A 27,756-nucleotide genomic window follows, 5' to 3' on the forward strand; every position below is an offset into this window, starting at 1 on the left:
ATTCTTAAGAACATAATTTATTTTCTTTTATAAATATGATAATGTTTTCATTTGACACCCAAGAAAAGCAATACAGTTGAAAAAGGCTAGAGAGATGATGATAGCAAATCTGGTATACAATGTATCACTGTTACCTTTACGTTTTCAACTCCACTTTGAGCTGATCACCTTCATAGAATAAAGATTTTCTTTCATGTAAAGAGTTGGGAGGGAACATCCAGCAAAATATATCATACGCCCTTGTGCTTCAATTTATAATAAAATATACTAATATGAATTGGTAATTAATATTCGTTGGCCTAATTTCTGAAGATTCACAGCAGCTGCTCTTATTAAATGCCAGTGGGCTTTGTAGCCACACAGTATTAACAAAAATTAGGGCATGTATATTTAGATGCTTAATTATAGGCTCATCTTAAGTAATATTTGAGTCACTTAAGATTGATATTTTGATCAATAGGAGTATTAATCCTGTATGAATAAATATCCACCATGGTAAATAAAAGGAATATCCTGTAAGACGAGCTTTTTCAAAAGCTATAGTTATATATCAAATGACTTAACTGATGCCTTGTATAATTTCAAGTTAGCTAAATGATTTCACTGTAGCTTTATCTCTTCATGGTATTCCTAAATGCTAATAATTAAACAGTCCCATAACCATATGAAGCTGCCTACTGCTGAAATAGTATACAAATCTTTTGAACATGCAACAGCCCATACAACAATAACCATTGTTTAAATGGTTAATACTTGAAGTAGAATTAAGACAAGAGCCTTCTGACCTGATTAAGCAGTAACCTTGATGTAGTAACCTTTCTGATGAAGAAACACTCATAAAGGTAGTACACATTTTTTAAAAAACCATATGAGCACTTGCTAATTGGATCTCATTTGTATGGGTGAAATGTACTAGTCATATGGTAGGAAAAAATACAGCCCTATATTAAATAACTCTGAAAATACATTTAAAGGAAGATTGATCAAGAAAGCATACAGTAGATGCATCACAAGTTAAATCAACATTAATACAGACTTGGGAATATTATCACATTTGTTTGAAAGTTATGTAGATTTGATTGGATGCAGGGAATACATTTCAGCCCAGTGAAATACAGTTTCCCAAAACCCATTAAATGAATGTACAGCGATTTGATAAACAATATTTAAAATGTTTTATATACTGCCATTTGAATTGATATGACAGAGAGTCAGCCTCTATAGCTTCCTTTTGCGGTAAACCGGTAGTACGGTGTACTTTTATTGGATTGTTACAACTAAATGACAAAAATCCTACTCAAAATAATTAAATGGAATTTGTGATGTAGGTATGTATGGAGTCAGACACATGGTTTTCTGTGCTCCTTGACTCATTTCCAGGTTAGGTGCAGTACATGGATGATAAAGCAATTTTATCTGCACTGAATATGCTTCAACCACTTATAAAAATTAGGAGATAAATTGACTATTTCTTGTCGAAATTAGAGGATTTTCTAGATTTGGAAAATTAGCTGGGTTGTTAATTGATCTGTGTGATTGTGTAGCCTTTATTATTATCTGTGATAGAACAGAATATCAAACAAATCGTGTACTAATATATTAGCATATTAAATTTAATCATAGATTACACAGAATGATGTAAAAACAGCAGTTTGAAAGAGTTATGTTATGCAAAATGTGGAAATAGTTTTAGCAAAATGGACTGACATTCTCTGGCATAACAGCATTTACAAATGCTAAAGTTTGAAAGTAAAATATGAGGCAAATTGGTGTGTTGATTTTTAACTGATTAGAAGTATGCCATTTGTCCAGTAAAAATACAGTGTTGTTCTTGCCAGGCAACAAGGAAGCTTAACAACTCCTCAGGAAGTTCAGCACCTTCACATCCAGAGCCTCTGTTGACCTTGGTAGTGAATTTAAGGAAGCTGAAGAGCAAGACATTTATAATATATTGGAAGTTGACTTGATCATAGTAAATGAATGCACTGCTGATGTATCTATGCCCCAATCCTTTCTCGACTGAAACTGGTTTGCTAATAATGAACTTCTTAAAACATTTCTCAGTGGTTTCAGGTATATTTAGATATGGGATATCTCCTAGAACATGGGTGTCAAACTGGCAGCCTGTGGGCTGGATGCATCACGCACAGGCCATGCCTACCCCAGCTCCAAGAAGGGGGGGAAAAGTCACGTGACAGCAACATGTTGCCATAAGTTTGACACCCATGTCCTAGAAAGAGATGACTAGTCTTTTTGGACTGATTGAGATTTAGTACACTTGACAAAAAGGCTGACCATCACTTTCTAGAAGATGATGCCGCCAAACAATTCTGGTGGATCCCAACAGCCTCCTACATTCTTTTACAAGAAAGAAAAAGTAAAAGAAGAAATCCACCATCATCCTAAACTGATTTTGAATGTGTTTCTGACGTTGTTTGAAAACCTATTTGCTTAATGGAGACCTAGCTAATACCAATCTCAGCTGCGTTCTTGAAACCTTCTCCCATGTCTCACAGAAACAAAGCTATTGGTAAATGCATTGACAGACTGGCCCACGGTAATTTAAGACATCCTCTTTAGTTACAAAAGCTGTACATTACGAACATAGTAGAAACAAGCTGAAAAGAAAGTGCCACATAACATGGCTAATTATCTATATGCGATTTTCAATTTAAAAATATAAAAGAAATAAAGCCTACTCTCTTATAATGCACAGTTAATTTTGTTTTTGTTTTTTGTGGTGTTTTTTTTAAAGATAACAATATATTACTAGTTGGAGTGGAAATGAGAGATGGACTTTTAATTTTCCCCAGCGCAGAGGATGAGAGCAAGTTCTGTTCTGTAAAGTTTTCCTCCATCAGACAAGGCCATAATGTTCTTCTTGTAGGTTGCAAGGTTATTGATATCTAATTCCTGTTTTTAAAAAAAGAAAATGTATTTTAAAGCCACTAGATATCATTCCTCTCAACTTGACATCCTCCAGTAGTGTTGAATTGCATTTCTCACATTTACACTGGAGTGATTGGGAAGGGAAGCAGTTGTTAATTCAAAGCTGTTTGAAAGGAGTCGGTTGAGAAATGTTTGCCAGTGTGAGAAGCATTATGTATTTCTGGGATTGTGTGCATGTGTTGTGCTAAACTACTGTTTGTTTGTTTTTGCAGTTGTTATGAATTCAACTGTTGCAGATTATAACCCCTGCTTTAGTGCAATAGGCAGATAGTCCTTAACTTACAAATGAAACAAACAGAATGTTAAAAAGTTACGATATTTATGTGGTTACTTACCAGGCACATCCAAATGATATTAAAGTAATCAAAATACCTTTACCACCCCCAAGGCAAGTCACAACTTTTAAACACCCCTAATGTTTGAAAGTTAAAAAATTTGACACGCCATATCATTTTCGTTTAGTGACCGAAGTTACAATGGCACTGAAAAAATGACTTATGACCATTTTTCACACTCATGACCACTGTAGCATCCCCATGGTTATGTGATTTACATTCAGATGCTTGACAACTAAGTCATATTTAGCCAAATCCACCTAACAACAGTGTTACTAATTTAACAACTGCAGTGATTCACTTCACAAACATGGCAAAAAAGTTGCAAGACGGGGCAAAATTCACTTAACAAATTTCTCACTTAACAACATAAAGGTTGGGCTCAATTGTGGTTGTAAGTTGAGGACTACTTGTATAACCCAGTTATACACTTTCACGAGCTAAAAAAGCCTACTGAATAGCATAATAGTCCTTTGCCAGGTGAGGATTATTTATTTATGTATTTGATTACTTATTTGGCTCTCACAGTGGGCTCAGCCAGTGATGTGGTGCCACCAAATGGAAAGGTTGAATTTCTGGGCTGGGACAATCAAATCAAAACATTGTATTAAACCTAATAAGGCTTCATGCACACTTTTTGAAATTTGTTTTTGCAAAATATGCAAAAGAAAATACTTTTATACGAGCAAAGAGCAAAAAAACCCAAACACATTATTTTACTACAGAATTTTGGTTTGGGAAGCCACTTACAGCCTATTGACTGGGATGCTAAACCTCACCTTAGCAACCTACATGAACCCTGAACCCAGAGGAGTGACATTGTACCATACCGACAACTGTGTTTCCATTCTTTTGTCACTTAAGTGCATGTTCCCTGCCATTTTACTATGAATTAACTACCAGCGGTGTTGCTAGATATGGACTGCTTGTTTGACATTTATGGTCTCTAAGGGAATATGGTTAATTGCTGCTTCCTGAGGACTGCTTGAAAGAAAACAGTGGAAAGGGGTTTGAGAAAAGAGCAGCTATTTTTGTCTTTGTTAAGCCAGAGCATTGTGTGGTCCTTTTCAATTCATTGTTAATAGATACCGAGTTCAAAGAAGGAAGACACCTACTATACTTCCAGCCTGGGGACACATCTAAGAGAAATGGCGGCTGTTTTACTAAACCAGTGATGCGAATAGATTAATGTAGGAGTAAACTGAGCTACCTGATATTACATATAGGATTTCATTCCTTTTGTATCCAGAATTCTAAATATAGAGCATTTCAAAAGAACTTCTTGAACTGTCTAGACTTGGGAAGAGAAAAAGCCCCATTAAGTATAATTTAAATGGAAATCTTAGAATTACCTTTTTGTTCTTTTCACAGAGGTCTTTTAGCAAAGCATCCAATTCCTGTTCATCTATGTAGCCATTCCCATCCTGAAAAGAAAAAAACAGTACTTGAGTTTTCCTATTATTCATTCCTGCTGCTTTCATTGACTTGTTGCAGCTTAGAAATACATTGAAAACTTTGATCCACAGATGTTTTTTTAAAAAGAATTCTACTTACTGAATCAAATGTATCGAAAACTTTATTAAATTCCTTTCCACACATTTTAATACCCTAATATTCAAAAGAAGGGCAAATATTAGAACAGAAACGAATCAAGATTTCAGTATATGAAAATACAAAACACTTTTAAACAGGCATACCTGAAACTTAAGGAGAAAGTTTTCCTGTACTGGCAATAACCTTGGAAGAAAACAAGAGGAATTTAGAACAATTCCATAGTAAATAAAGAAGCAGAGAACAGAGGAAGCAAATCATTTCAATTTTGGAATGCTTTGAGCTGGAAACAGAAGTTTGTTAAGAGTTATTTCAAGTTGAAAACATTAATGTTTCATTGCAGGTGTTTTCCACTGGAAATTATTTCCAGCTCACACTACTTCAGTGAACAGCTGGTTGAACTCAAAATCGAGCATTTCAAATTGAAACTCTTTCTAGGTCAAAATACTTTGGCTTCAAAACACTTTGCACGCATGCATTTCACTCCCTTTAAAGATTAACAGATGCTGAGAAAGTCAAATGAGCTGAAACCTCCTGTGTTTTGTAGACAAACACTTTGAGAAGACATTTTTTTTTAAAAAAATGTGTATTTATTTGAAGCCTGGAATTAGGTAAGTAGGTGACCTTGGGCCAATCACACACTCCGCCCAGCTCACCTCCCAGGATGGTTGCGGGGGCAATAGGAGGAGGAAGATGTGTTGGATATGTTCACTGCCTTAAGTTATTTATAATAATAATAAAGGGATACAAACAAACAAACAAATTGTTGGCAGTAGAAGAGGATATTGCTAGCTGGGCTTAGAAGTGCTAATGTTTCTTGGAAACCCTCATTTCCTTCCCAATGTCAAAAAACAGTGCATGTAGACATTTGGACAATTGCTTGCTTGGGTTGACCTTTTCCACCCAAGGATGAACTGCTAAGTTTATCCTTGGAGGAACAAGTCCAATACATCCTACTGGCTTTGCACTAATTACCAGCACTCCCTTTGCCCACCTGCATTGTGTCATGTTCCACAACCAATTGATGAAATTCTCTACTTTTTTTTCCTCTTACCGGGCCATTTCTGTCAGTTCCAGCTTTCCATCATTGTTTTCATCAAACATCTTGAGCTGAAAAGATTAAGTTATAGACTATAATAAGTTTATTTTTTTTAAAAATCAATCAGAATGGGAAAAGTTTGACTTTGAAGTCCTCTCATGTCTGGAAAATATGCTTAACTCAGTGAAACCCAGTAGCCTCTCATGAAGTCATTGTTGCCTCTTCAGATGTTTTGACTTTTAATTATATGTACTTTATTACATCATATTCTTCAACAGCTTTTATATCTGCTGTTACATTTTGTTTTGATCAGGTTGGATCCCAAATCCTGGCATTAAATTCTGCAATTAGGGTTCATTTCTAAAAGCTTGGAGTATCTCCATGATACTCTGTAAAAGGTTATGCGGAGAGAATTGCTGGTTGTTATATTCTTCTCTAAAAGCTATCAAATCATTATATAGAAAAATATAGAAAAACACCTGACAATGCAGTCTATTGGACTGATTTTCTAAGACGTTTTTCATACTGATTAAAGATTCTTTTTTTGTATATAAAAAGTTTTTAATTTTTTTAATTTTTACACATCTCTTCACGTGGGCAACATGATTCTGGATTATAACACTTGTACATAGCCAAATTTTCATTTCCATTAATCTTATATAATATATCATTATCCATTTCACTCATCTTTAAATAAATTTGCATTTCATATTTCAAGTCATTAATTCAATATCAATATCATTTCATCCACACATAGGTTTTCAATTCTTTATCCCCTATTATTTCCATTTTCAGCTTACCACCTATTTTATTTTACATTATACATCATTATTATCCTTAATTTTCTCTAAGCCAATATATAATAAACAATCTAAAAAGAGTAAAAGTAAAATAAAGCCAATATATTTAGGATCCACATTGTATTTTTCATTCTCCTACTTTAATCATAATAAAATACTTATTGTACACTTCTAATATCCATTAAATAATCAATTGTATATTTTAAAATGTATTTTAAAGTATCCCCCCAGTAAATCGCTAAGATAACTTCTTAATATATCTCATTTTATCTTCACCTTACTTATAATCATTAATAATCATATTTTTTCTTCCTTTCCCCTTTGCCAAAGTTTATCTATATATTTCAATTCATTTCCATTTCCCTGTTTTTAATCCTCTAAAGAAAGGGTTTATAACAGCATAATTCATACATAATTCATATATATATATATATATATATATATATATATATATATATATATATATATATATATATATATATATATATATATATATATATATATTATGTATCCACGAAAATTATGTATGAATATATATGGCATTCAGCTCTATATATGAACGCTATACAGAAGCCATCCTGATTGATGATGGCAGATGAGATTCTGCCAAATCTTCTGTCTGTTTTGGCATTGTATCTTGATTGGCTGAGCGGTTACAACTTTTTAAAACGGCTATCATTAGTTAAAGGGGTTTCATCTGGGTGCCTGGTTGGGGTGTGTTTGAGTGGAATCAGGGGGATCTGTTTGTGAAAATACCCAAACAGAGCCTGGTGGAATGCCATACATGGTCAATCTCTATGGCTTCTCTGATGAAACTTAAGAATATATATATATGACCTTAGCTTCCATGTTTTCTAGTGAGGAAGTGTGTTCCAGCTTTTGACTGCATTTATGATATTTAGGCGGGTACTTATTCTTCTATTGGTCTGTCCAATTTTCCCATGATCATTATAGTTGCCTTGCTTTCCAGGTCAAATCTTTGGGGTTTGCTATTTTCTGTCTGTTTTGAAGGCAGTCCTGATGTGATGTGTTCTGCTTAGTACCTCTTATTGGACAGCTTTCATAGGTCTGTTCATCTTCTGTCTCTATTATGTTTCAGTGTGTTTTTTTTTTTTTTTTGTCTTGATTGGTACTTTAGTCAGGGTGCAACATTGTGTTTCCTGTATTGGAGGCTTTTAGTGTGGCTTGGCTTCAAGTAAACATATATATATATATATATATATATATATATATTGTGTAATATATATATATATATATATATATATATATATATATATATATGAATTATGGATGGCTATCATTTATTAGGAAGCTAGGTTTCATCTGGGTGCCTGGTTGGGGTTTGTTTGAGCTGGAGGTATCAGGGGGGTCTGTGGTATTTTTAAACACTAATTGCCAGAACCAAACGCCTGGCAGACAGACTTTCAGGTTTTTTAAACACACATAAAGACTGAACTATGCACCCTGTACTGCACAAAGTACTGACAGCCACTGTGCCTGGTTGGGGTTTGTTTGAGCTGGAGGTATGGGGCTATTGCCGAACCGCTGAGACACACAAGACCACTGATAAAGTACTGACAAGCTCCAAAAGCAAAATCACTGGCCTGATCCACAAAAACACATTGAGACATAATGGAGACCTAGAAGATGAACAGACCTATGGAACAGCTGTCCTGCCCTACATAAGAGGTACTACACAGGCCTACATAAGAGGTACTACAGACAAAATCAGCAAGATACTACACATCAAGACTGCCTTCAAAACAGACAGAAAAATAGCAGCCATCCTAAGAAACCCCAAAAATAAAATTGACCTGGAAAACCAAGGCATATATGAAGTCCCCTGTGCATCATGCCCTGCCATATACACTGGACAGACCAATAGAAGAATAAGTACCCGCCTGGATGAACACAAAAATGCAGTAAAAAAGCTGGAACACACTTCCTCACTAGTCCAACACATGACTTCAATGGCACCAAAACCCTAGCCACTATAGAAAACCCCAGCTACAGAATTATCAGAGAAGCCATAGAGATTGAAAAAAGATCTGAAAGCATGAATAGAAGAGATGACTCCACCAGACTGTCAATTATTTGGAAGCCTGCACTCACAAACAAAAAAATCTCCACACCACAAGCCAGGCAAACACCTGGGCACAAACAGACCCCCGATACCTCCAGCTCAAACAAACCCCAACTAGGCACCCAGATGAAACCTAGCTTCCTAATAAATGATACTCGAAGCCAAGCTGCACTAAAAGCCTCCAATACAGGAAACACAATGTTATCAGCCAATCAAGACAAAAAAAGCTACAAAACCGACAGAAGATATTAAAAACACCAATCAAGCAGAACACAGCAAACTCCACCGGAAGCCCCCACTTTGATTAAAGATTCTGAGCCACTAAGTGTAGGTTCACAAAGGAAAGCTGGATCAAAATTAATGTAAAGTGCTGTACAAATGTTGGACTTAAAATGGTGGAAACTAAAATTATTATTTATCCCACCCCACCTCTCCAAATCCCACCTTTTGAGGCTGATTATGCCAAAAAAATTTCCCAAGGCAATGGCAGTTCACTAAAACATTAATATCGCTGAAATAATGTTATGTAAATGCAGTACATGACATTTCCAAAACTCCCTTGAGTTTTAAGTGATTATCTCCAAAATATTTTGAAAACAGATTTTCCTAATATGATGTCCTCAACTCCCAAATTTCTCCACTGGGATGGCCATTGCAGACAATTCTGTAAATGAAATCCATGCAACACAAATGCACAAAGATGATTGCAGACTATTCTTATACACAGATGATGCTTCATAGATGAACCTGCTGGATTTCTTCAGTTATAATTTCATAGTTTTTTATTGTCCATTGTTTATGAACCCTAAGGAGCCCACTAAACTGCTATCTGAATTGTAACTCAAAGTCCAACAGAGTTTAAATAGAGTTATGATACATTATTTTAGGTTCTGTGTGGGTATCTTAAAATGAGGTAGGGCAATTAATTCCAACAAAGAAATAGCAGTTATAGGTCTTACCATAATATCTGTGTATTCCGATAGTTTTGAATCATCAATCTGTTTGTTTGCTTTCTGAAGTAAATCTTTCAGAAAGTTCTGAAACAAAATTAATATATCAAAAAGCAATACTTTGTCTAATCTAGTTACAGAATAAAATATTTTTCTTCTAGTTAATTATGGATAGAGAAATAACATTTTCCCTCTATTAAAATATAAAGGCAATAATCCTAATTCGTACATGCTTGGGGATAAGAATCATTGACCTTAATAGATTTTATTTCTAAGTAGAAGAATGCATCTTTGAAATGCAAAGGACAGAACTATAGTGAATAACACTCATAACAATTGGAAACTTAATCTGTCTTCTACATTCCAGGTGCCTAGTCCTCTCAATGGGGATGATCAGGTAGATTAGCTTGCATTATACCATAATGTAAATCTAATTATTAGCATTATATTACAGAATAATTCTCCACCCAGCTAGCAGGCATAAGGAATGCTTCTATTCCAGTTTATGTTACAAATGTCACATAGTTGGGAGCTGCTGCTCATTCCTCTGGCCAAGTGGTAGCCCTGACTTCATGAATGTTGGTTATTTTGTGGTTTGGGGCTACTTGAAGATGGTTGGAGGTAAGAGTACAAACAGCTTGCCTTTTTTTTATGAGGACAGAAGTCAAACATTAGGGAAAGGGGGTACACGATCCATTAAGTAGTACTGCTTTAGCATTTCCCCATCAACTAGTCCTCAAGCTGAAGTTAGAATTTTGTTTCCTAAACACAGTTCTTCTTAGAGTTCTAAATGTCATCATTTGAATGAGTTTCATATCCCGTACAGAGCTTTATGTAAGAACGAGACTCCCTTTGGGTAGCTGTATGCTGAGCACGCCTGACACATGCAATAGGTCAGAACTAATTTGGATAAGGTAATTTCTCATCAAACACTCATGATTTTCTCTGATACCAGCTTCTTCCAAGAAACAGGCTAGGGGAAAGGGACCTCAAGCCCTTAGAAAAACCCTTGGCCCTTCCCAAAAGTAATTTCAAATTAGATCACAGATTATGCATGACCCTAAGGCTACAGGCTTTCCATTCCTGATCACTCAGTTCTGTCAATGCCTGTTCTTTTAAATGCAGGTTCCATAATTAGTTAGCAGAGCCGAAGTTGCTTTCCTGACCTTGGAAGAAAACTTTGTTTCCCAGATGGGCAGCCAGTTGCCCTACTTTAGTGACATGATAAAATTCTTTATTAAGCTAGAAGTTTTGAGAGCTGGGGAATTATGAATGCCTATCACAAAAAAAACCCCACATATGCTTGTTCTAAATTTCTTTCTTGGTATTATTTTTGCTTTTAATAGGAATGGGTACAAGTGGGAAAATGTGTAGATAATTCAGCTGGTCTATTCTAGGTTGCTCATATTCTAGCTAAGCAGAAGCCCAGAATAATTTGGTTATTCTATCTGAGAAAACTATGAAAGGTCTTAAGATCAGATAGGGCACATAATCTGTGTGTGTTTCCTTAGATCGGCTCTGATAGTGTTTGAAAACATAATCTGTCCACTTATGCCATCAGCTGTCAATTGCCTGTTTATTTATTCATCAAATTTATATAGCTGCCCCTCTCACAAAAAAAGTGACTTGTGGTGGCATACAATAAAAGTATACATGTTTAAAAATATCTAGGAAAAAATGCAATTAAATTGATGGCAGCAGATGTCAACTACAATGGAACTTCCTCAGTACTTCATTCATCCCCTGGGATATCCTGGCCTGATAGTATAACCTGATTTTAAGGGACTTCCATAAATCAACAGGGATGGAGCTGGCTTCCCTGGGTCTTGCCAAGTGCAGCTCCCTAGCAGACAGGATCCATAACATACCTCTTCTGTTGGATCTCATGGGATCTGATGCTACTTGTGTGTCTATCCTCAGAAAAACAATTTTGTGGTAGGCCTTCTTAGTACAATAGTCATCCATTGTTGAAGAAGTTTATGCCAGTTGACACATTAAAAACCTGGCTATATCTCTTGGCATTATCTGGCTTAGGACATTAAGAAGTTCTATGCTATATGTAGTTATATCTGGTTTTATTTGTTAATTTTATATCTTTATCAGTATTTGATTATATATTTGTTGTTTTAAATCTGGCTGAAGGGCAAAATACCTTTAGTAAAAAATAAATCAATTCCTAGGCTGTACTCTTAGAAGATATAACTACATAGATGAATACCTTACCTTCACAGAGAAAGAAGTATTTTTAAAGAAATATAAGCTAGGGCCCATCTCCCTGGTATTTAGCTTTCTGTTTTCCCATCCAATTATTCCTTCAATCCCATCAGAACAATGGTACAATCCAGAAACAGTCTGTCGGCATTCATTTGTAATTATAATTTTTAAATGTTGCTGGTATCATATATTTAGGACAGAAATAGCACAGTAAAGTAAACTCTTAGTTCGGTACAGCTATGTTGTACTGCCTCTACTTTTAAATACTTTTTTTCCCTTCAACTTCTTTCTGCAAATTCTTTTGATGTAGAATGCCCCAAATATTTAAGAAATTATTATAGAGATTTCCTTACCTTAAGCTCTTCGGCATCAATATATCCACTATGGTCACTATCATACTTTCGCCATGTCTGGAATTAAGAAAATAGCAACTCAAAAAATTGTATAAATCTATATACAAAATTTTACACCTTATCAATGCAATTTTTCACAAGACAAAATTTATGTGGATTACCTGCATGAAATCTTCACTAGATTTTAGCTGCTGGCATCTAAAAAATAATAGGAAGTTTTCTTCTGTTGGCAGTATCTGAGCAAGCTGAAAGAAAAAAAAAATTAACTTCAATTTAGAATTGTTCTTCCAAATAGAATAAAGTACAGATTACTGCACTATGTTTCAAGAAGGAAATAAGAAGCATTTTCACACAATTGTTTAGTGGTTTGTAAATACCAGGTACAATCCATGAATAATTTCTTCTGTATCCAATATACTGAACTATGACATCACTAAACCAGAAATATAAAATGATAGGAGTCCTAATCTGATTAATTTTGTTTTAGCTTGGTGCAATATTTGCTTTTACATTTTATAAGTGGCTAGTAGTGATATGTGAGCTAGCCAAGAGTCTTTCGTTTGTTGATCCAACCTGCACATTTCTATGACATTTAAATCAGTAACCTGGGTTACTAACTTTCTCCAATTTTCAAATGGCTGATTATTATATGCTAATGAAATCTTAATGTTGTAAAGATGTTTCATTGTTAAGAGAAGCAAAATAACTTTTAATATGGATTTGGAGATGAGAAAAGGATCTTCCAACTACCTAGATAATTTTTGTTTTTAAAAGTTGCGGTCTTTTCCACTAATATTTTCAAATTTCAATCAGCTTCAGATAAAGAGGGAAGGAGGAATGATAGGTTCTACATTGTATTCCACAATTTCCTTTAAATTATACCATTTAAGGGATGAAGTACAGTTTCATAAAATACAGTGGGAGGAAGAAACAAGAAATCAACGTTTTAACAGTGGAAAATGAGGAAAAGCTAAAGTCAACATCATCTAGAAAATTAGTAACAGGAGTCCGAGAACAGAGAAATAGTGCATTCAAGACCTTTTCAGAGGAGTATTTGCCTTTGGCTTATTTTCTTGTAGTGCCATCCAAGGAAGTGCTTTACTTTCAAAATCATGAGATGTATCAATTATTTCAATTCAAGAAAGAAAACAAAGTCAAAATAAAATTTGAAGAATAATGTTAATATTTTGAGCTTTCCCCCATATTGAAGTTACTAAGCCGCTGACCTCAGTGGACAAAAATGATGGCCCCTCCAATAAAAAATATTACACTAACGTAAGATATAATGTGAAGAAAGGTAGGCAACAGAATGAATGAACATTCTGCTAATGAGCATCTTGGAATCTTAAAAGTCCCTGGCCATCTCCAGGACTCAGCAGGAGATCACCAATCTTTTGATATTTTATGATTTAGGTCAACTGCTAGGCTTCATCTGGTAGAAGACTCAGTATCAGTGAGGTTAGAGAAATATTGTATTGTAGACTATCATGAAGTTAACATGATAGTCTACAATAGTTAATTTATGGCAGTAAGAATGTGTAAATGACTCCTTTACACACTGTGGCTTCAATTCACTTCTTCCTCCTGCACTTCCCATGAATTAACAGATTCTTGACATAATGCTTGATGGCCTTGAAATCAAGCAGTTACAATCCCTGCCCTGAGAACTGTTGGCTTCAGGTCTAGAACAAATCATCCATTGACACTATTTCAATATTGTGAATATTTTCTGTAACAAATGTCATTTTTGAGAGTGAGAGTGACTTTGGAAAATACCTCCCATAGTGAATCTGGATTTTTTTTTCAGGAGTTGATTTCCAGAAATATCATGGAATACTTGGCCAACCCTTGATCACTAATTGTATGGCAGGGACCAGACGCTTATTTTTCTTTCAGAGGAATTTTTTTTCAGAGCAAAAGATGAAATTGCACCATCTGAAACAGATCCCCAAAAAGGGACACAAACTTTGTAAGATGGTCTGTTTTGAACCATCTTGTGGTCTTGAGAATATCATATGTCATGATTATTGCTGCAACCTGGATACACATCTAGCAAAAATGGTCTTACATCTTTCCATGGTTTATCAGAAAATAATTCTAATCCTCTTAAATACTCTCCTCTAGATTTCTTTAAAGGACACAATTTTCTGTTTTTGCTTGAACAAAGCAAATCCCAAAGCAAGCTGTTGTACTTGACTAAGGAGCACAGATTTAAATTTAGGCTGATCAAGGTATGATAAAAGCTTCAGTTACACTAATATTTTGAAAGGGAATAAATGGTATCAATCTATCCTCTTTTAGTTTATGATGAAATATTAGTAATGTCTTTGCTAAGTTGCATGAATGGCAAGTAGAGCCAGCACAACTGAGTTCACAGAGTTTGCTCAGAGGTATTGATTGAGTATATATCAGGACAAATTCAATCTACTGCCACCCCACTACTATTTTATAAAATCATCTCAAGATGACATGCAAATAACAAATGAGTTCCCTTCAAAATGAGAACATCCAGATAGGAGAAAAATAAATGACATAAATGGTACCCCTTCCATTCCTCAGACTAGAGAACTATAATCTGACTGGGCCATAAGACAAAAGATGGCTGTATAATCTTGTACCTTAGTATTAATAACCCCTGTAAAATATACATGTATTACAGTATATGCATGTCACATATAATGCCCTTACTCCATGAACTGCCCTGGATACCAATTTACTTCCAGGTCCGATTCAAGGTGTTGGTTATCATCTATAAAGTCCTACGTGGCACAAGACCAGGTTCCCTCTCGAACCGGCTTTGCCCAATCTCAGGATCCAGTCTCACTTGATCAAGCATGGACGATATGCTACAGACCACGTCAGTCAAAGAATTTTGACTGGTGAAGTCTAGGAAAAGAGGCTTCTCTGCCGCTTCCCCCTGCTTTGTGGAACATCTTGCTCCCAGAGGTAAGGAAAGTCCCCCAATCTCTTGCCCTTCCACAACTATGGTCCCTTGAGAGCTTCCCCCACCTGTAATAATCCAATGCATCAACTCAGGAAGCTCAAACTGCCCAAGGAGATGCTGATCCAGTTCTACAGAGGAATTATTGAATCTGTCATCTGCACCTCTATAACTGTCTGGTTTGGTTCTGCAACCCAACAAGACAGACACAGACGCCAGAGAGTAATTAGGACTGCAGAAAAAACAATTACTACCAATCTGCCTTCCATTGAGGACCTGTATATTGCACGAGTCAAAAAGAGGGCTGTGAAAATATTTAAAGACCCCTCACATCCCGGACATAAATTGTTTCAACTCCTTCCCTCAGAATGACGCTATAGAGCATTGCACACTAGAACAACTAGATACAAGGACAGTTTTCCTCCGAATGCCATCACTTTGCGAAACAAATAATTCCCTCAACATTGTCTAACTATTTACAAAGTCTGCACTACTATCACTATTAATCTTCTCATCACTCCTTATCACCCATCCCCTCCCACTTGTGACTGTATAACTGTAACTTTGTTGCTTGTATCCTTACGATTTATATTGACTGTTTTCTAGTCTGGTTTGATTGCTTATTGTACCCTATGACTATTATTAAGTGTTGTGCCTTATGATTCTTGACTCTTGACGAATATATCTTTTCTTTTATGTACACTGAGAGCATTTGCACCAAGGCAGATTCCTTGTGTGTCCAATCACACTTGGCCAATAAAGAATTCTATTCTAAGTGATCATCCTAAGATTCCTCCCTTTGGATTGCATTATTCTATGCTTTTGAAATGTTTAACCCTAATTTAATTTTTAATTTCTAATGTTAACTTTTATACATTATTTATTGATTATATTATATTGTACAGTACCCTCTTTTCAGGAGATGGGTGGTTTAGAAATATGAAATATAAATAAATATCATATTTTGTGTCTCTGCACAGCTATGACTGTACAGCATGTAAATTAATGCAGAATAAGAAGCAATCTTACCTCTACAATTCCTATTTTTCCATCAGAACTCTTTGAAAAATGGTCCACAAAAGTTTTCATTTCTGGGGTTAAGCCCTGTAAATATAATACATGTTGATTACTTTTTTTAGGCAAAAACAAAAAGGAAGCAAAATCACACTCCTTCCCAGAAAGTTTAGCCAAATTCCAAAGTTTGCACTGCAGAGTAGATAGAGGCTGACCTCCAGACAGAGGCCGACCTCGTTAAAAAAGAAAAGATAAAGCCTTAATTCATTAAGATATTAACATTAAGAGTAAGAGTAAAAAAATTAAGTTCATGGATGGCTGAAAAATAAAATTATAAAATGAAAAATCTTTGTTCGATTTTGATTACATTTCAGATTATGATTTAAACATATAAAGAAATCTATGACTTAAACTCAAAATTCTTGTTCTATCTAGCTATAATGAATATTAGTCACTACTATGTATTCTTGCCATTCTCACAATTTCAGAGTGTTCCGTTTAAAAGAACTATTTTTCCTCTTGACAAAGTATGTGAAAAGCGTTCCAGAAAGGGAGTTTTACACTCTTTTACACTGAGCGTTCAAGAAACAGTGATAATCTACTCCTTCCATCATATGTACTCAACCAGGAGTATGCAGAAGATGGGTGGCAATATCCATTCAGATGTACTTCTAAATGCACGCAGCAACACAGTAATCCAGGGAGAGTGGGTCAGCCCATTGTCAAATAACTCTCTTTTTTACATAAACTAATCATGCCTATGACTAAAGATTGGCACAAGAGAACCATGAAACCATCAGCACAGCAGAACATAATCAGAAGTGATTGCCGAGTTTCTTGGGAAAACATTTTTTCCCTTTCTGCTGAGAATGGGATCAGTGGGCAGGTTCAAGCTGCACTCAGTTTGGCTGGTACACTGTAAAAGCTCATTTTCTGCCTTGGAATGAATCTATATTATGCTATGCTACATTAAGCTAGTTGGTATTCCCTATGAGTTTTAGTAGGTTTGCTCTAGGTATAACTATGTTTGGATCTGACATATAGTTACAGTATACATTATTACCAATGAGCACCATATGTTGCATGTGAATGCTGACAATTCTCAGACAAAGAGAATTCAGTTACACAGTACTGAATATTCGAAATATATGAATGCAAATAGCCAGATGTTGTTCCATGATGGTTTTAAGAGTATCACTTTACAATGAAATCTGATCCAAATAAAGCTGCCTTTTGCAATTGACTGATGGTAATTTGTCAATGCTGATAATGTTCAAGTGGTGTTTTGGGAGTGCATCTAAGGTGCCTATTACTATTGGTACTATTTTTGCTTTCTTTTGCCCTAGTTGTTCTACTTCTAGTACATAACCATTGCCATGTCTTGTTATCTGCTTTGCCTGCTAGAGGAGTCCTCCTCCTCCTCCTCCTCCTCCTCCTCCTCCTCCTCCTCCTCCTCCTCCTCCTCCTCCTCCTCCTCCTCCTTCTCCTTCTCCTCCTCCTCTGTTCAGGCTATGAAATACTTTGCCTTGCCATGTCTCTCTTCTATTGTTCATTTGGTTTTTCTTATAGGACAGTTTTGTTTCTCTGTTATTCAGTAAGCCTTCAGTAAGTTATTCAATAACATTCAGTAAGTCTTCATGGTGTACCAACTTCAGTGCATCCTATTCAATCTCCTTCAGATATTCTTCTTTAACTTGCAACTTTCATGCTTTCCTATGCTCATTGGTAAGTAGAGTCTGTCAACATTGATACTTGGACAATAGACACGATTCGTTGTCATTATCTTTCTGGACTTCCTATCCAGAAGCTTTTGTTTTGCTTGAGTCCAGGAAATATTGGAATAGATACATATTCCAGATGTAAATCTAATGACTGGAACTAAGCAGGTGTTAATTGCCTTGATAGTATTGTTTGGATCTTATGATCTTTTTCACTCAAATGATGCCTTCACTTCTAACATTATTGTTATTATACTTGATCTCACAACCAGATGTTTAGTCTGCATTTATCCATCTAATGACCTGGGATAGGCAAATGATGTTTAATGGTATGTAAGCTGTTTCAAATAGCTATCTTTTGCAATTGACTGATGGGTATTTTGTCAGTGCCCATGGTGTCAAGTGGTGTGCCAGTTCTTTTGGTATCATACCCAACAAGGCACCTATTATGACTGGTACAATCTTTGCTGTCTTTTACCATAGTTATTTTACTCCTAGCTGCATATCTTTTATTTTGTGGTTTTCTCCAGTTCACTCTCTTCTATTCTGCTGTCTTCAGATTCTTCAATGTCCTGTATCCATACTTTTTTTTTCTTCTCAACAATTGTTAAATCTGTTATTATTATTTTATGCTGTTTGGTGTATGTTACCATATTATGTCACTGTTTTTATTGTGCTTCTTATCTGTAAATTGTTTACAGTCCTATGCAGAAATATATAAGGCAGACAATAAATAAAAATAATACAATTATTAACTTTTCAATCAACAATCCATACTCATTACAACTAAAGTATCATGGTTTCAATGTGACATGTAGAATAATGACATAGGATTCTCATAAATCCTGAAGAGAAACTATTGGAAGGTATAACAAGTATAATCACTTATAATTATTTATCAATGCAATGGTGAGCACCTGGAGTTATCAGCGACTTAGCTTTTTTGGCAAACCTTGTATTGGAAAATCAAACAAAAAGAAAGAGAGGTGAAGGGAGATTTTTTCCATTCTCCTTATAATTAAAGCAAATCTGAAATGGGACAAAAACATCCAGAACTTAAGGCAATTAACTGTGGCATGAATGAAATTGACTCTGCAACTAAATGTGGCTGTGCAACTAGCTAATGATTAAATGTTAGTACCAAGCTATGTTCATACTGTGATCATTTTACTGGGCACTTATTAATTAGACATAAAATTCAACAGAAATCAAACGCTCGGTAAGCCATCTTCCTTAAACTAACATCATCTAACTAGATGACAGTGAACAAAAAAATATGCCAGCTAAGATATTCATCCTACCAGTTGTAGTCCTAAATCATCTCTAGGATGTCTGAGTATGAAGACAGCTGTTGCAAATAAGCCTTGCCCAGAAACCAGTAAAAAATAGTTCTCATCAATATTCAGAAAAAATATGTATTGTATGCTATGAGTGCCAACAACTTCAACAACTTTTAAAAATGTCAAGTCACACATCAATTTATTTCTATTTTATTTTTCTTTCAAGAAAGCATTTTCAAACATCTATGTTAGACACATGAATTCCTAATGATTCTAATTGTCCACCATTCAGTGTGTGAGAGTGTGCGTTTTTGAATCTGCGTATTTTTGTATACTGTGTGCAGAGCTGTTTCGTGGCCACAAAGGGGCAGAAACATATTTCAGCTTATATAGCAAGGTTAAATTCTTACTCTAAAAGAAATTCCTTTATTCTCACTAAAAAATCCACAGTGCAAGTAAACATTTCAACAGAGGAAAAACCAAGATGGTGAAGTAAAAGCATCTAGTGATCAGAGTGCACGGTAGTTTTCTATTTTTATCTTATAATATCAGGCTAATCCACTTTTTAAATTACTGGTTCCGGAACTATAACCATATTTGACTAATCTCCAAACAACTAGCTGAGAAGAACTGTGTACACATTACCACCAAGAGATTAACGCATGGGAAGGAGGAAGAAATGACAAAGAATGAATTCTGTCTCACAGATATTGCTCAAATCATCTAAGCAGCAAAACAGATGACATAATGGAATTTAAAAAGCAGGCGCCTGAAAACCAAAATGTAAGTAATGACAGCACCTACAACAGCATTATCACTAAACCCCTCGACATACTTCAAACAGACATGAATTGGTACTTAACAAGATGATAGTGCAGAGGACTTCTAACACGGGGAAAACAAGTTCCCTAGACCTTTTAGATATAACAGTCTCTTCTCCTGGGGCAGCTTCATACTCAACTGCAGTATCTCCTATTTAAAAAAAAAAAAGACTTCCAGGAAGAGATTTCTAAAAATGAGACTACAGAACTCATATCTAAGCAAAGTTCATCGATTGCACAGACCGCAGTACTAATTTTTTACTATTTAACAGAAACAAAATTGAACGTGGATTCACTGAAAGAGTCCCTTGATGCATTTTCCCAAACCTTCCGCAATGAATTGACTCACCTTGTTGAAGCAGGAAACTGTGATCCAAAAATGCTCAAGCGACTGTAACCCTAAATACAAACTTTATACCATGAACTGATGGAGAAAAGGGAACAAACTCCAAATAAATCTGCCCTCCAAACTTTGAGGCATAGGAAGGCTGAGGATCAAGATCAAAACAACCTCATGTTGCAAACTAATCAGATTTACTTACAAATCAGCTTTAATAGTCTCAGCAGTAGATGGTGAGATTCAAGAAAGCAATACATTACTCCCTAAGTCAGCTACTTCTATGTCATAATTGTGTGATTGATTTATATTGGGCGAAATGGCTGCCTAGCAAGATGGACCGTACACAAATTTTGCTGACATTCAAGCAGTCTATAATCCCAAGTATGCTTTTCAAAATTAAATCCATGCTGACCACTTTCCTCATATTTCCACTACATCTTTTTGAGGCACATATCTACCCACTCATTGAGCGATTACATCAAGATACTACCATACTTTAATTTTGAGAAATCAGGAGTGGATGTTGTTGCCCCAGTTACAAAGATAACAAACCAGCCCTATTCTTGGGAGAAGCTTATTTAGATAAGTAACTTCAGGCAGAGAGAGAAGGACAAATTGCAGCTGAACCACTGGAAGCAGAAATAATTGAAACCTTTGGAACTTTTCCAGGTTACAAAGAGGAGGACTTAATAGAGAAGTTAGAGGACCTTACACAAACTTAATCCACAGTGGACAAGACAATTGCCCCATTGATTTGGTTTCTGTTCCCCATGCAGAAGGTTCAAAAGTGCTATTAATATGAACTTGTCTCCAATGTTCGTCAAAGAGAGACAATCAGACAAACAACTAGTTTGTATCATTGAAGAACCCCAACATACCACCAGGAGCTGCAAACATAGACCCACATATAACTGAGTTTGCAGATCAGCACTTACAGGTTTCTCAGCCTCATTAAAGGGCACCTGGATATCTGATATACACTGCTCCAGTGCTGCAGTTGACAGTGCAGGAATCGTGGGATATATAACTCCCCCTCTCAGTGTTTCTCAGGAAATGCCTACATCAATAACTTTGCCTAGCCCAACTGAATGACATCCAACTAATATTTACTTCCCTGTCTTTTATTTCCTGGAACATCACAGGATGGAAATCCAGGAGTAGAGACCCATCTTTTCTGGCATATAGTTATGACATAATTTTTTTTCCAGGAAACATTGTATGTGGCTAAACTGTTAGTCAAAGGGCTTAAGACAATTACATTGGAAGCTGTGCCTAGCATAAGACATGGAAGGCTTTGTGGGGGCTTAGGCATTCTAACATCTGCCTCATTACAAGCTCAAATAACTAGTTTACAACTAGCAGACCGATATGCATTGGCAGCTTTCCTGCAATTCAGGAAGAGCCAACTCCTCGTCATTAATGAGTATATTCCACCCCTGCAAATACGATTACAGATGAAACAAGGGATAAAATATATACGTATGTGGGAGATTTAAGGATTGCATTCCCACTAGTATCACTTAATACTAGTGATGACTTTAACGCAAGAACTGGAGCCAACAATAAATCACTCTTTGCTAAACTCCATTGCCAGCCATTGTTTCCTGGAATAACATCTATTTTACTCTGCCAATCTAAGGATGTATTGTATTCAATGACCGTAGAGGATTTTGTCTCATTTCAAACTTTTACAAAACCATCTGGTAGTATTAAATGGGACCACCAGTGATGATTATCCAGTTACGTTTACCCACTGGTCCTGTAGCAATACTTTCCTATTAGACTATGCTGGATGTTCCAAAGCTTAATTCCCTATCTATCTAACTTTGTTACTTTGCACCTGAATTTTTTTGACAGGTTGTTTTTACCCTTTTACCACATGCAAGTGTGGCCCGTGACCTTTGCCCTATTCATGATGAATGGACACCTCGGCATGCAGCAATAATCACCAACTTTCTTTGAGGGAAGTCAACCAAATCTCTTTACTCAGCCATAGTGGATAGCAAGTTAACTGTAATTGTTCTGGCTAGCTTCAATAACCTAACAAAATTATTTCAATCATTGTTAACTGCCCTCCCCCAACTTATTACAGTTAGGCATGATCCAAAGTTGTAATTTTCTAAATTGTCACCTAAAATTATTTTGAAAGAAACAAAATTGACCTAGTGAAATTAAAAATACAGCAGTACTGTTGATGTATTAAAAAAGAGGGGGAATGCAATGTGGGTATTTGATAACTTTTGATTGTGGTTGCCAGTGCAAAAAAAAAATCCTGCCATCTTTTGGGGAATGGTAATTCCATCCTTTTCCAATAACATAATAGCTATTCATTGCATACCATGTTGTTGCCCTATGTGGGAAAACAGAGAATTCCCTGATTGACTTGGGTATGACCTCTCTTTTCCCACTGAGCCTGCCACATATTCAGAGATCAGAAATATTAAACTAGGTATAAAAGGCCCCAGGTTCAGAATTTATTATGTATGAATAATAAAAAAAAATAACTTGGAATGATGGATGCCAGTGCTAGCTTCACTTTTCACAGCAGCAGCTCATTTGGCCATGATACCAAAGGATTGGGGCTTGACTAGTATAATACCAAGAAGGGCAAAAGGGATGATCCAGCTAACTACCGCCCAATCAGTTTGCTAAGACAGATTAGCAAAATGTATGACAAATACCTGCAGGAGGCAAAACTAATTGACGGACTTGAATCTAAGGATATCCTTAGGGATGAAGAGGCTGGGTTTAGAACAGGACAATCAACATTAGAGTCGGTGCTGCAATACTTTGCACAACTCAGGACAGCCCTTTTATTCAGCATTTATCGATTTCAGGTCAGTTTAGATCTATCTAGATTTAGTTTAGATTAATATATAGAATTTAATTAATTGGCATTAATTAATTAAATTGACATTAATTAATCAATTGGCATTAATTAATTAAATTGACATTAATTAATTAATTTAATGGGCATCAATTAATTAAATTGGCATTAATTAAAAAACTACCACAAATGACAAATGTCTATTCCTGCTGCTTATCCAAATGCATGAGAAAACTGATCAGACTGATGGTCAAGTGCAGTAATACAGGATGCGTCACAAAAGAAATACCTGTAAGGAGGGGAAATAGACCAGACTGTGTATTGGTTCCAGATTTATTCAACTATTATGTAAACTCATTAATGCTTCACCTAAGTAGCTCTACCTTCCATTCCCCTAAATTAGCCCAAAGACACACCAGTTTACTTTTGTTTGCCAATGATGTGATAATCCTGTTATTAACCTCCATTGGCCTTAAAAGAGCTCTGAGATAACTTATCATCACTGCACTGAGGAGGAACTAATAATAAATTATGCTAAGACCAAGATCCTTACTTCCTCTAAATGCCCAAAATAGAGAAGCAATCCATTGAGCAGGTTAAGGTGGGCAATCCATTGAGGTGGTTAAGATTTTTAGATATCTATTACTGCACTTAACCATCAGTCTTATCAGTTTTCTCATGCATTTTGATGATCAGCAGGAATAGACATTTGTCATTTGTGGTAGTTTTTTAAATTTATGCCAATTTAATTAATTTATGCCCATTAAATTAATTAATTAATACCAATTTAATTTTCAAGCCTCTCAAAGCAGAAATGATCACCTGGATTATGTTTCCCACAATGGACAGAGTTGTGCATCAACTTATTATTTTTCCAGAGGACCACAGTTTATTTCTGCTGCAATTAAGTTTTTTGAAGCTAAAGCCCAAGCACAATTGCTATACAGGGCTCAATTAAAACCACAGAACAGTATGATCATCTTAGGAAAGATTCAAACAAAATTTCTAAGAAGTATCTTCCAGGTTACCTGCTACATTTCAAATGCAGCACTTCAACAGGAAGCAGGAGTCAATAAGTTCAAAACTAATCTCTGGATAAATATCTTTACCTACTGATTGAAAATACTTCACCATTCTAGCATACTGACCCATTTAATATTGACAGACAATTACATATATTCCTGAGAAATAGCGATCCAAAGGACGCCTCTATGGGTCTGTAGAGATTCTCGGTCATCCAAGTCATGGTTGTCGCATAGGTGCTTTTTCAAGAGGCAACTGGGCTTTCTTGTCTTTTCTTTTGAAGATGTTTCACTTCTCATCCAGGAAGCTTCTTCAGCTCGGACATACCAGATAAACCTCCATGTGCTTCAATAACCCTCTAAAAGGATGCAAATTACCAGCTGTCTACAAGGAATATAAATCCTTCCATTCCCCACTATTCTGTCAGAGCTGAAGGAGCTTCTTGGATGAGAAGCGAAACATCTTCAAAAGAAAAAAAAACACCAAGAAAGTCCAGTTGCCTCCTGAAAAAGCACCTTTAGATGAGCCTCTATGGTTCTCCAGTGATGCCATCCTAAAGTTAGATCAAGCCAGGTCAATACTAAAGCCAAGGATCTTAGATACAAAGGTCTTTTTCTCACAACATAACTGGAAATTCAAATATTAACCAGTTTCATATTTATATCACATCACATCTCTCCAATTTAGAATAGTTTTATCCTTAGCTCCATTTAATGTTCTCCCCAAGTATAGGAAAACCATATGAAACCCAATATTGCTCCTGTGATGTGGGTGCTATAGAAACCACAGCCCATGTTCTTCTCTAGTGCCAGTTTTACAGGGATGTTCACAGAAAGTTGATCACACCTGTTTTATTCAAATTGCAAGGCATTCTGATAGCTTTTATCTGCATACATGTTAAATAATAAACTTCTTTCTCAAGTTGCAAAAATATGTATAAGGTTTACCTACAAATGGTTGCTAATGGTTTTTGTTGTTGGGGGAATAGCATTGTCTTGTTCATTTCATTGATTGTCTTTTTATTGGCAATAACTGGAATAAAGTCTTTCTGTCTTCCTTTTCAAATGCTGTTTAATATTAACCCAGAGTTGGAATGATCCAGTTGAGAGGTTGATTCACAAGGTTTTGCTTTTTATCTGGATTCCATATTTCCCAGCCACAACTTCTCCATTTCTCCAGTTTTATCCATTTACATTTAAGCTGATATATGCATGACCAAACTATGTACATGGTCATCGTCATCCATTACTGGAGCATGGTTATTGGAGTTAAATATTATTTTTATTTTTATTAAATCATATAATGCCACCTAACTCCCAGCTACTCCGGGCATTTTCCTATTCCTATAACATTTACAAAAGAAGAAGAAAAAAAGGCCCATCTTAACCTACCAAGCCAGCTTTCTGTCGTGCCTGCTGCAGTTCTTGGATAAAACCCTGCAGTTCGTTTCCATCCATGTATCCATTGCCTGTAACACCAAGAGAGAGAACACAATGGTTACAGCTCTAAGTGGTTTCTCTCTTTCCTCCCTGCGTGCAAATTAACAGAGCAATCCCGTGCTTAGATAAAAAGTCCCACTGAGTGCAACCAGACTTCGGGAAATACTTATACGGGTTGCAGTCTTGGTTTCAGCCTCCCCAAGAAGAACGCCCCGTTTCCTTCTAGATTACGCGACTGTGTTTTAACCGGAGGCGCTTCGGACTTTTAGAGGCTTTCAGCTGCCGAACGAAGGGTAAAGAGCTAGAACTCCCAACGCCATCGGAGCGACCGACCGCTCGGAGGCTGGTCCGCCCCTCGTCCTTCCGAAAATGTCGGTTTTCTCCCCTCGTTTCAGATGGAAAGAAGTAAAAGTTGTAACTTGCGCCCGACAAAGTTTCCTGCTTACAGGTAGAGCAACGAGGAGGAGGAGGAGGACACCGTCGCCAAGTCCCTCGCCGAGCTTTGCAGTTGAGTGTTTTCACCCCCCACCTACCCACCCACCCACGTCCCTCTTTCTCTCCCTCCCCCTTCAGTTCCGAGCTTGACGGAGTTAGGAGAATGGGACAATGCTGCAATCAATCACCATCAGCGTCGTAATGGCGCCAGATCGCGAAAAACTGGCTTGCCGAGACCGTCGCTTCTTGCAGGTAAGCCTCCGCGGTCATGGCGCGAGTCTTGGGCAAGCGGCGGGCGCAAGCGAAGCAGAAAGGTCAATGGCGCGGTTGCTGGGTGCCTCTGTCCGCGGTGCTGACCGGCTCTCTGCCCGGAGAAGTTCTCCTCGTTCTCAGCCGAGGACTCCCTATTTATCCACTTCTTTGCCTTCGAGCTCCGCCCTTGGAGCACTCCCTCCCCCTTCCCCCCCGTCTCTCCCCCTCTCTCTCTCTCTCTCTCTCTCTCTCTCTCTCTCTCTCTCTCTCTCTCCTCTCCCTCCCTCCCTCCCTCTCTCTCTCCTCTCTCTCTCTCTCTCTCTCTCCCCCAGCTAATCCAAAAGGTTCAACCACAGCAGGTACATCTTTACTGCTCTAAAAAAAAAAAAAAGTAATGAAGATTCCCAATTTGGGAGTCTTTCCACCTTCCTCCCTACAGAACCACATTTTTCACCTTAAATACATGAAAACAGTCCAAAGGTCCATGTGGCCCAACATTTCTTCAACTTGGTGCTCTCCAAATGTGAGAGAATGTGACCTCCATGTCTGTGGGCACCTTGGGGTGCATTCAAATACACCCATTGACCATGCTTCCGGAATAACAGGCCTGTTAAAGTTTTCCACCCAGGCAGTGGACAGAGGGAATTGAGTGGATAGAGGAATTCAGCAGGCAATTTATCTGAGTATTTTCCGCCAAGAGTAAAATAATTCCTCTAGCAAGTTGTCTTGGTTGCAGAATTTTCCACTAGAGGTGATAACAACGTTGTAACTGAAAAAGATGAGAAGTTCCATCAGGACATTGTTCCTCAGTATTTAATTTGCAATATCACACATGCTTAGCCACATAAAGAACTCTACCTTCTACCCGTGAAGTTTTTCCCCAAAATTTTCTGCTTCTTTGAAATACAATCTAAAGCAGATTCTCTTTCTGCAAACCAAATGAAAACACAGGACAATTTATTTGTCTGGCAATAAGAAAATATAAACCTTGGTTATTCCAGCTTCAGTGAGCCAAGAATTTAAAATGGAGTTTCCCACCAAATAATTAGGTAATAACTGTGGATATATTTCTCTTTATGAGTTATGTCATTTATCTTATTCCCAATCAGGTGTTATCCAAATGAGTTGGATTTCAGCTGCCATTATCCTTGGCCAGCTCGGTGTCCTTGCTGGCCTTGTTCCTATCCTCCAGCTTCCCCATTGATTTTGCTGGTTGCAAATGGTGATCACATAACTGCAGGATGCTGTGACCCTCATAAATGTCTGATGGTTGCGAAGCACCTGAATTAACATCACATGAGTTTGGCGATGCTGTGACAGTCAGAAATTGGATGACAGATCACAAATTTTTCAGTACAGTACAGTACAGCACAGTTCAAACTTCAAATGGAC

The 27,756-nt window shown here is 36.6% G+C and overlaps 1 protein-coding gene across 1 annotated transcript; it reads right to left on the reverse strand.

Annotated features, from left to right (window-relative positions):
• On the reverse strand, positions 1 to 26,540 carry CALB1 (calbindin 1). The gene is made up of 11 exons (XM_026691046.2): positions 26,301 to 26,540; positions 25,630 to 25,706; positions 16,245 to 16,319; positions 12,436 to 12,519; positions 12,275 to 12,331; positions 9,717 to 9,794; positions 5,890 to 5,945; positions 4,982 to 5,021; positions 4,839 to 4,892; positions 4,637 to 4,708; positions 1 to 2,913 (listed from the first exon to the last, which is right to left on the reverse strand). Exons 1-11 carry the CDS (start codon positions 26,380 to 26,382, stop codon positions 2,800 to 2,802), a joined length of 789 nt encoding a protein of 262 aa, XP_026546831.1. The 5' UTR covers positions 26,383 to 26,540; the 3' UTR covers positions 1 to 2,799.
• Between the last annotated feature and the right edge of the window lie 1,216 nt (positions 26,541 to 27,756).

This window comes from Notechis scutatus, chromosome 3 (assembly GCF_049901735.1).
Source record: "Notechis scutatus isolate UNSWTSFEM ecotype Mainland chromosome 3, rNotScu1.2, whole genome shotgun sequence".
NCBI lineage: Eukaryota > Metazoa > Chordata > Lepidosauria > Squamata > Elapidae > Notechis > Notechis scutatus.

Bases quoted from the DNA above. Each gene is read 5' to 3' on its own strand.
- CALB1 (XM_026691046.2), bottom strand. From the start codon at position 26,382: ATGACCGCGGAGGCTTACCTGCAAGAAGCGACGGTCTCGGCAAGCCAG. The intron at 4,893-4,981 runs GTATGCCTGTTT...TTTGAATATTAG, and splicing joins ACTTTCTCCTTAAGTTTCAG to GGTATTAAAATGTGTGGAAA. The intron at 2,914-4,636 runs GTAATTCTAAGA...TTTTAAAAACAG, and splicing joins TCTGTGAAAAGAACAAAAAG to GAATTAGATATCAATAACCT.